This window comes from Camelus bactrianus, chromosome 13 (assembly GCF_048773025.1).
Source record: "Camelus bactrianus isolate YW-2024 breed Bactrian camel chromosome 13, ASM4877302v1, whole genome shotgun sequence".
NCBI lineage: Eukaryota > Metazoa > Chordata > Mammalia > Artiodactyla > Camelidae > Camelus > Camelus bactrianus.
Window position 1 is genome coordinate 73639813 of NC_133551.1, and position 10299 is coordinate 73650111.

The 10299-nt window shown below is 52.2% G+C and overlaps 1 protein-coding gene across 6 annotated transcripts in view; it reads left to right on the plus strand.

Moving 5' to 3' along the window:
* Positions 1 to 10009, plus strand: part of SLC2A5 (solute carrier family 2 member 5) — a 29361-nt gene extending 19352 nt beyond the window's left edge. For all 6 annotated transcript variants that reach the window (XM_010957587.3, XM_045518563.2, XM_045518564.2 and 3 more), the window contains 9 exons: positions 2651 to 2775; positions 4096 to 4248; positions 7004 to 7129; positions 7234 to 7421; positions 7507 to 7617; positions 8074 to 8175; positions 8486 to 8561; positions 9023 to 9150; positions 9243 to 10009. In XM_010957587.3, the coding sequence (XP_010955889.1) occupies positions 2651 to 2775; positions 4096 to 4248; positions 7004 to 7129; positions 7234 to 7421; positions 7507 to 7617; positions 8074 to 8175; positions 8486 to 8561; positions 9023 to 9150; positions 9243 to 9446 (1213 nt within the window). In that variant the 3' untranslated portion in view covers positions 9447 to 10009. The remainder of the gene's footprint in view (positions 1 to 2650; positions 2776 to 4095; positions 4249 to 7003; positions 7130 to 7233; positions 7422 to 7506; positions 7618 to 8073; positions 8176 to 8485; positions 8562 to 9022; positions 9151 to 9242) is intronic.
* Positions 10010 to 10299: the final 290 nt, after the last annotated feature.

The following is a 10299-nucleotide window of genomic DNA, read 5'->3' on the forward strand; positions in this document are numbered from 1 at the left end:
AGGGGGCAGAACATCGGTCAAACCTTAGTGGGATCTGCAGGACACTCTGTCCCTTGAGGACCAGGTGTCTGGTCTGCAGATGGAGCTGACAGCGGCTAGTCCAGCTGTCTGCATGAGAATGTGATAAGTGCTATTCAGCCGTCCACGATTTTCTTAAAGATGTGTCAGTGTTTTTTAACTCTCAGTAGCAGCTAACCATTGATTGATACCAGGTTCCTACGTGCCAGGCTCTGTCCTAAGTGCTTTTAGGGGATGTTACTTCCTCCAATCCTTACAAAAGCCCTACAGCACAGAGAGGTGCTGTAACTTACCCAAGATGACACAGCTGGGAGGAAATTTCACTTCTGAGCATGTGCAAATAACGTTCACACTGTACCCTATCAGGCATGTATCTTCTCAGTCTGCTGCTTTTTGTTGTTGTTTGGTTTGGTTTTGTTTTTTTAATCAAACATGTAGTATCTTTTTGATATGAAATCTTTAAATATTCAAGTGGTCACATTTAACTCTCACTTATGTTTTTTTTGCTTTTCTGTCTTCAGACAGTCTTCCCTACCCGATGTCATAAGGATAGTCTTCTATAATTTAAAAAATAACTTTACAGCTTTGTTTTTCTCAGAGAGATTTGGAATTTTATGTTGTATATGGTGGGTAAGTGGTAAGAGAGAGCTAATTTTATATTATGTTTTTCCATGTAAAAAATCAAACTTATCTTAGTTATCCACGTTCCTTTACTCTTCTGTGTTAGGCTTAAAATCAGTTTACCAAAATCCCTGAAAAAAGATTCTGCTTGGAATTGCTTTGGATGCATCATTTAATTTGAGGAAAACTGATATCCTTTCACTGTTTCATCTTCCCTTTCATGAGCAAGTTATGGCTGATTCATTTACCTCAAAACTCACTGTGGTTCCTTGCCTGAGGTTTCATGTCTTTGTCATCAGTTCTGGAAAGTTCTCAGCCATCTTTTCTACAAAGATTTTCTCTCCTCCATTTTCTATATTCTTTCTTCTGGAGGTTCCTCTATGTTTGTGTTGTTGTTGCTGCTTTATTGACTTCTTTAAAAATTTATTTTTAAAAAATTGTGGTAAAATATATGTAACATAAAATTCACCATTTTAGCCAGTTTTTAAGTGTATGGATTCACATTGTTGTGAAACCATCACCATCATCCATCTCTAACTTTTACAAAACGGAAACTGTGTACCCATGAAACAGTAACTCCCCATTCTCCTCTCCCCCCAAGTCACCATTGGACCTTCTGTCTCTGTGAATGTGACTACTCTGGGGACCTCATATGAATGGAATCATGCAAGGTTTGTCCTTTTGTGGCTGGGTTAGCTCACTTAGCCTAATGTCCTCAAGGTGTTTATATACTGTAGCCCGTATCAGAACTTCTTTCCTTTTTAAAGCTGAATAACATTCTCTTGTATGAATATACCACATTTAGCTTATCCATTCATTCACTGAGGGACATTTGGGTTATTTCCACCTTCTGGCTATTGTGAGTAACGATATTGTAATCCTCCACATCTTAACCTCTCATATTTCCCATCTTCTCTCTCTCTCTCTGTTGCTTTCTATGTAACTTCCTCAATGCCTTTCCATTCATTCGTCCTCTCCTCAGCCATAATTCACCTACGTGTTTTTTATTTCCGTGACTAAATTTTTCATTTCAAGAAGTTTTTTTCGTTTGTTTTTAAAATCTGTCTTTTTTTTTTTTTTTTTTTTGATATTGCTTTGGATAGTTTTCGTTTTAAATAGTTTCTTGTTCTTCCTTTAGTACCATTTTGATTCCTTATTTTATGACACTACTCTTTTAAAACATATTTTGTAGCTTCTGTCTAATCCTGAGGTCTGACACTGGGCTGTCTGTGCGTCCGGCCTCTTGCTTGTGTGTTCCCTAAGGGCGCTGCCCCAGGGGCCTTGACTGCGCCCGATGGGCGTCGCCTCTCCAGAGAGGCTCTTCCTCTGCCTTTGTCTGACCCTCCAGGGCCCAAGTCCACCCCGAGTCTTGACTTAAACGGGAGTGCTTTTTAAGGTTTATTAAGTTTGATGTTTGTTGTCGGTTTCTAGGGGATACCCTTTATCTGTTTATGTAAGTTCCCTCATTTTTATAGTTTGTTAAGGTTTTTTTTTTTAATCATAATGGGTTTCAAATTTTATTGACTTCTTTTGCTGCTTCAATTGATAATCCTATATTTTCCCCCAGTGTGATCTTTAATATAGTGTTTTTAACTGGGCAAGATGTTCATGTATGCTGTTGAAGTCGATCTGCTAATATTTATTTAGGATTTTTGCATCTATGTGGCTAAGTGGGGTTGGCCTAAACCTTTCCTCTAATGTCCTTACCCAGTCTGGGTTTCAAGATTACACTGAAATCATGTTAGTTTATGGTTGCAAAACCCTCTACTGTAGTGTAATATGCGAACCTTCCCCTCTGTTCTCCACCACTGATGCCCTCTGCATCAGGTCACGTACATTAGCTCCCACAGAGAATATTCCCACACCAGGCCATGCACTTGACCTGAGTCAGTCTTAGGTCAACAGCAAAACTCACAACACAGCAGCGACCGCTGTTCCTGAGTGGACAAACATTTGTTAAACCAATGAGTGAATCCTTAAGCCGAACTAACTGATATTTTGTCCTCTGCAGAAAAGGAACCTTGCTGTTCAATAACATCTTCTCCATCGTGCCCGCGGTCTTAATGGGGTGCAGCAAAGTCGCCGAGTCGTTTGAGATGATCGTTGTCGCCAGACTCTTGGTGGGAACATGTGCAGGTAAACTGTTCTGTGGTTCAGGCCGCTCGAGGGGGGTGGAGAACGGGTGCCTGGGCTCTGGGCCGGTCGGCTGTGTCTGAAGCATGCAGGTTCTGCATGGGGTCAAGCTGTTCCTACATCTCTGCTGTGAATAGACCCCGAGGCCCCACGTGGTGGGGCCGTGTGTGGGTAGCAGGCAGACCTTCACTGTGGAGTTTCCTGCGAAGAAAGCTGTTCTTTGAAAGACCGAATCTTAGAATCCGAGGGGTCCCTCCAACCAGTCCTTTACCTCAGTGTTTTCTATACTGCAAGTCAGGACCAGCTCGGCGGGGGTGGGGTGGGGGGGTGGGGGGTCATCTGTTTAGCGAGCAGCGTTTTCTTTTTTTTTTTTTCCTACTGGGGTAGACTGTGTCACAGGTAGCAAAAGTAAGGACTGTCTTTTGAAACTTCTGTTTCAGTTCTTTATCTACATGTGAGAACCAAGTTGGAGGTAAAATGTATTTCTGTATTTTGTACTGTGGGTCGAACACGTTTTTGAGAAACAGACATCAAGAAGTCTGGTGTTGGGGGAAATGGCGAGAAACTGCAGGGTCGAGGAGTTAAAGGAAAAGCAAAATTCCCAAAGAGAGAAGAGGCCACTTCGAGGAGAGAACGAAGGGTCCCCTGGCCAACCTCCTTCGTGCTGGCTTTCCCCGAGCGCCCGGACGCTTATCCGCCATCTGGGTCAGAGCCCCGAGGCGGCCGGCCCGGCTCCTGTGGGTTTTCCCTGCAGCCGGGCTCGACTTTATGAAAAACAGGCAATTCCTGGAAGTTGTCAGCAGAGGGCAAGTGCAGACCCGTTTCTGTCAGCGTCCCAACAATTCAGAGTTGATTCCAACAAAGAAATGCTAGGCTCTAATAGATAAAGAATGGCAGTTTAGAATCCTGACCTTTGCTGTCAGACAAGCAGAACTGCAAGTCAGCAGCTCTTCGGCTTTCTGGCCTCAGGACACCTTTACATTCTTACAATTATTGACACTTCCCAAGAGCTTTTGCTCATAGGCATTGGATTAATCAATATTTACCAGGAAGACCTGACTGAGGTCCTGGTGGCCTGTGTCCCCAGGTGACACCAGTCCAGAAGCAAGGGCTCTGTCCATGAGCTTCTTTGCTCAGAATATTTTCTCTTAAAGTTTAAAGGACTAAGAATTGAAAAGAGGTGTTTGCTTACTCCTGCGGTTTTGAGAATCTCTCAGCCCCATTAATGTGACTGCTGCGTCAGAAGAAACGTGTTTGAAGACACAGCTTGTCCCCGCCAGCCTAGTGTTTCCTGATCGTGTCTTTATTTCAACCCCCTCCCAGGCCTGTCTTCCAATGTCGTCCCTATGTACTTAGGGGAGCTGGCCCCCAAGAACCTGAGGGGGGCCCTGGGGGTGGTGCCCCAGCTCTTCATCACCATCGGCATCCTGGTGGCCCAGATCTTTGGTCTCCGGAGTATCCTCGCAAACAAACAAGGTGAGCTCAGGGCGCCTCCAGACCCCCAGCCCGTTCCTGCGAGCTGGTCTTTTCTCCCTGACAGGCTGTCCTGGGGGCCCCCGCATGGCCCTGAGCCCCGGTGCTGAGGTGGTAGCTGCACAGAGCGGGCCTGAACAAGTAGGTGGGGACAGATAGGCTGACATTCCCTAGTCCCTCTTGGGACACGGAGGAGGTGGCTTTGAGGGAGCCAGAAGCACTGCTGTCTTTCTCTTGGCCAGCTTGGTGGCTGTCACCCCGGGGCCCGGGGCATGTTAATGACGGCCACCTGGGGGCCAGGCTTGGCGCTTAAAGCCTCCCGCACCGCTTCACTGGGGCCTCCCAGCCCCGCAGCTGCCCAGGGGCCCATGATCATCCCCTTCACAGACCAGGAAAGAAGGTCACTTGACCCGGCCCCCAGGGTGAGGTGATGAGTCCCCAGGGCTGGTGTCCACTCCAGACCCTAACTCCGGGACACAACCCCCTCCCCAAGAGCCCGGGGCCTGGCACATAGTAGGTGCACAGCAACTCATAACTGTCATTGTCTTTGCATGACCTCCCCTTTCTTTGTCTTGGGTCTGGAGCCCCTGAAAGGGGATCACCATTCATAACAGCACCAGTCAGAGCGTATGAAGTGCTCTTCATGGGCCAGACATGGAGTCTTTTATGTTAGTCCACTTGATCCTCCAGACAGCCTAGGAAGCATGTACTGTTACTATATACCCATTTTATAGATGCAGAACGTGAGGCACAGGGAGGCTGGATAACATAACACGTCCAAGGTCGCCTTAGGGCACAAATCCAGGTCGTGCAGGCCTGGGTCCGTGTTTAACTACCATCTCTCCCACCTTTCAATCCCCCTCTTAAAGAGCTGGGACCAGGAGTGAAGGAGCTAGGTTCCTGCCTCCCGGTGATGGCATGTAAACAAGCAGCAGGTCCCAGAAACATCCACTGAGCCCTGGCATCTGGGGATGGAGGACCAGCACACCAGGTGTGGGCAGAGGGGACGGAAGCGTAAAGCTCTCTGTGCGGTCAGGGAGCTGCAGGTGGTCTGGTGGACTCCACTTTGTCCCTCCACCCTTGGTTGTCATAATTGGACCATCGGTAACCTTCCTCTAGACAGAGTGTGGAGGTCAGGGCTTGGCCATATTCATCTTTGAATCTCCAGCACAATTCGTGGCACGTAATAGGTGCTCAGGAAAAAGGAAGGGAGGGAGGGAGGGAGGGAGGAAGGAAAGAAGGAAGGAAGGAAGACCAGAAGGAGGGAAGCGGGGAGGGAGGAAGACCAGAAGAGAATCGTGTCAGAGAATTTTTGGGAGTGAGGGGCACAGGAGGTGGACAGTCACAGCACAAAAGCTGCAAAGAAGTCAGAGGACCAGGACTTGAACAGGGCGTCCAGACTTGGGAGTTAGGGGTCTCCAGGACCTCGTAAGAAGAGTTTCAGGGTAGGGGGTGGGGTGGGGCCGGGAGGCCAGACAGTAGTGGCCCAAATGGCAGGGACGTCCACTTTTGCTGAAGGCTGTGCAAGGAAGGGTGATGGAACAGGACCCAGATGAGCTCTGCCCTGGATTCAGATCCAAGGGGCGGGAGGAGGTCGGGAGGCCAGCGATCCAGGGTTCAGTGTCTGGGTTCGAATCTCAGCTTTGCTTCTGATCTTGGACAAGGGAGCTACAGCCTCCACCCTCAGTGTTTGCAGGTGTGAAAATGGGGTTGATCCCGGTACCTGCCTCACGATATTGCTCTAACGGGGAAGGGCTGCGCAGGAGGAGCCGTTGGACTGGCACCTGGCAGGCAGACGTCCGTGGTCGTCACCCACATACTGCAAGCCCCCAGAGGAAAGGGGCGAGTCAGGCACCCACGGCCCGAGAAAGGACCTGAGCTACTCACTTACTTAACCGTTTTTATTGTGAGATAGAACACCCATAAAGGCCCGGAACTAGAAGCTCGCTGCCCCCTGTGCCCCTCAGGCACGGGTCTCCCACCCCCAGGAGCCATCACGTCCTTGCTCTCTCCTGCGGTTTCACCCCTTTCCTCCAAGGCAGAGTTAATTTCCCGTCTCTGCACTCTATGCAGTGGAACCTTATCGTGTGGGTCATTGCGCCCAACATTGCGTCGGTGGGATTGGCTCCTGCCCTGACTTGCTTCATTTTCATCGCAGTGTAAAATCCCGTCTTACGAATGAACCCTGATTTACGTATCTGTCCTACTGGACATTAGCCTTGTTTCTGGGCTTTGTTTTGATCATCAGTGCTGCTCTGACCATTCTGTTTCCAGTGTCCCGAGGGCCCGGGCATGCTCCTGAGCAGGATGCCTGGGTCAGAGCGTGTGGGGTGTCCAGCATCACTAGCTGCTGGCCAGACTGTCCCCTCAAGATGCCATGTGTCCACACGGCAGTGTGGAGACATCCCATCTGCCCTCATTCTCGCCGGCACGTGGCACGGTCAGAGTTGTCGGTGTCGTCCATCTGATCGGTGGTGGTGGTCACTCATCACTATCCATTCTGGAAGCACTTAGAGTGCCCACTATTCCTTAGGCACCACTCTACGTGCTGGGGACACGGGATGAGAAAGACACAGCCCTGTGCCCGCAGAGCCCCTGCTCCCGCTCCAAAGAAAGCCAGTCAGGATAATGGGCCAGAGCAGCCAGCTGGGGTCCCCGGGGCTGGAGGGGACGGGAGCAGGAGGGGACTGAGGGTGGGGGGCCTCTCTGAGAGCTGGGCGTTGGGACCAGCTCTCCCGTAAGACTGGTTTCCTTGTAGGCTGGCCCGTCCTCCTCGGGGTGACCGGGATCCCGGCGGCGCTGCAGCTCCTCCTCCTGCCCTTCTTCCCCGAGAGCCCCAGGTACCTGCTGATTCAGAGGAAAGATGAAGAGACAGCCAAAAACGGTAAGGCTTTCCCGTGAGATGAGGAAAGGGGACGGAGGTGGCGGCATCCTTGCCCCGGGGATGCCGTGGTCCACCCCCAACGCCCCCTCTGCTCCTTCCCCCAGCGCTGAGGAGGCTGCGCGGCTGGGACGACGTGGACACTGAGATAGAGGAGATCCGAGAGGAGGACAAGGCCGAGAAGGCGGCGGGCTTCGTCTCCGTGCGGAAGCTGTTCAGCATGAGGTCCCTGCGGTGGCAGGTCGTCTCCATCATCGTCCTCATGGGCGGCCAGCAGCTGTCGGGAGTGAACGCGGTACGGGGGCAGCCAGGGCCGAGGCCGGGGCGGCAGGCAGGGGCGGGGATGCCCCGGCCCCACCAGCCTCTGGGGTTCCTTCCAGATCTACTACTACGCAGACCAGATCTACCTGAGTGCGGGGGTGAAGGAGCAGGATGTCCAGTATGTGACGGCCGGCACAGGCGCTGTCAACGTGTTGATGACCGTCTGCGCCGTGAGTGTCCCCAGGAGCTGAGTCCCCTTTGGCCGCCCAGGATGGAGGGCACCTTGAGAGTGACACTCTTGGCTGAGGAAGGAGCCCTCGGTCCCCTCATCTCTAGCCTCTGGGGTCTCCTCAGATGACAGCCTATTTCTTGGGTGGGGCAGCTTAAGGCCCCCCAAAATGGACACCCCCACCCTCCACTCTAGAAACTTCCACCGTGTGGAAGCATCTTACCCTGGGGGCCACTACCTGTGCCAGGGCCACCATGTGACAAATGGGGCCCCTGGACTGGGCAGTGCAGTGGCCTGCTGGCTATCCAAGGACACACACACGGGTGGGTGGGTGCACAGCACACCCGGCTCTCCTGGGAGCTGCCCCTTCAGAAGGAGTGTGCAGGGCGGCCAGGACTTCCTGTCCGGCGGGACACGGGGCTCCTGAGCCTCCCTCTCCCCACAACTTCCCCTCCAGGTGTTCGTGGTGGAGCTCCTGGGGAGGAGATTCCTGCTCCTCCTGGGCTTCTCCATCTGCTTCGCCGCCTGCTGCGTGCTGACGGCTGCCCTGGCTCTGCAGGTGAGGCGGCGGGGCCTGGGGTGGAGGCACCCACCCCGCGCCCTCATGCTCATTGTCAGGAAAGAAGGCCAAAGTGTTTCCTCTATCACCATGAGTCAGATGCCTTGGGCAGCCCCCACCCCCACCCCAGCAGCCCACTGCCTGCTTCCAGCCGATCTTCCGGAAGCCTCCAGGTTGAAGGAGGCGCCAGGTGCCTGCCCTCCCACCCTGGGCAGAGCATCTGGCCTCTGGGGACCAAGATTCCTGGTGCTCTTGTCCCCGGCGGTCTCCACTTTGCCAGGTGTGGTCCAGCTCTGTTCTCCCTGCACAGGATGCGGCATCCTGGGTGCCTTACATCAGCATCACCTGCGTCATCTCCTACGTCGTAGGACACGCCCTGGGGCCCAGTATGTACCCCGAGCTGCTTCTGTGCTTTCATTGCCCCTCTCCTGTACCATAAGCCCTAGAAACTTCTATCCTGAGCTCCTTAGAGAGGCTCCTGGGAGGGCGGGATGTGGCCCCGAATGGCTTCTCTGCCTGTGTTCTTGTGGCAGAGGGGCTTGAGTGGAGCACGACTAGAGCAAAGACAGCCCATACAGGCTGGAACACGCTGCTTTGTGCAGCTGGCACAGAAAGCCTGACAGGTGGTCATGGGCCCCTTTGAGGGACGTCACAGGGTGTCGCCTATCGTGCCCAGCTCTTGCAGATGCCTTCTCACACTGCTTCTCCACGGGACCAGGAGTGCTGGCGTCGCGCCACTCCGCCTTGGGCCAGATGCCTCGGGCACCTTGCCCTGGGAAGGGGCTCCAGGACCCTTTGTGGGCTCGCTCTGCTGACAAGGAAGACAGCTCTTCCTCTCCTTCCCCAGGTCCCATCCCCGCCTTGCTCATCACCGAGATCTTCCTGCAGTCCTCCCGGCCGGCTGCCTTCATGGTGGGGGGCAGCGTCCACTGGCTCTCCAACTTCACCGTAGGCTTGATCTTCCCGTTCATTCAAGTAAGTGTGACCCGGGGGCCCCAGATGCAAAAAATCCTTGAGCAGTAAAGTGAGAACCTTTTCAGAAATGTGAACCCGCTCCCCTCCCGCAGGTGGGCCTCGGAGCTTACAGCTTCATCATTTTTGCCGTGATCTGTCTTCTCACCACCATCTACATCTTCCTGGTTGTCCCTGAGACCAAGTCCAAGACCTTTATAGAGATCAATCGGATCTTCACCAAGATGAATAAAGTGTCAGAGGTGCACCCAGAAAAGATGGAACTCAAGGACTTTCCGCCCTCTGCTTCGAGGCAGTAACTCAAGAGAAGGAGCCTGTTAACCAGGGCTGCGTGGAGATTGCCTCCTGGGCTGTGAATCCAGAATGGGGACAAGGCAGTGTGGAGTGCAGGCCCTGCTAGGACTGTCCGAAAGGCTTCTGTGCAGTTCTGAAAGCCAGGCCGTCTTTTTCCAAGTTGACCCACCACCGACCCCAAGGCACGGCGGGCAGTTGTTCCTTGATCATGCTGGGTCAACCATTGTGTGGTTCCTGGTAACACCAGCTTTTATAACAAAAATCATCACCATGGTTTCGAGATGGAAGGACTCATATGTGGCCAAAGAAACTAACTCTTCTCCAACTCCATGGTCTTCCAGGGGCCATGGACATGTTCTCAGAGTGGAATCCATTTTCTGGTCAGATCCATTCCAGAAACACTAGTCTCAGAAAGTGTAATGTCATAAGTAATGATGTCTAGGAAGCTGGGAAACAGGTCCCTATGGAGACTTTAACCAAGTCAGAGATGACTGATCCTAAATTATATTGTTACAGAACAATAGAATTGCCTATATGTACTCAATACAATAAATCTGATCACTCTTTACCAAGATGTGCTGCTTCTCTGTGAGCAGGAGGAAGGCAGGGAGCATTCCCTGCTCCTTCAACTAGCTTAGGTGCATGGGAGTGTCAGCCCCTTGAGGGCAGGGATTTGGCCAGTTTTGTTTAGCCTGGAATCCCCACTGCCAAGAAGGGTCTGGCATGGAGGAGGCCCTCCGACAATATTTGCTGAAAGAGGCAAAGAGTGAGAGGTGAGGTGGTAAAGTCGTGATTTTTAGAATTTAAGATTGGGGAAGCCTCTGCATGTCTTCAGGGGCATAGTGACCATCAGGGGGT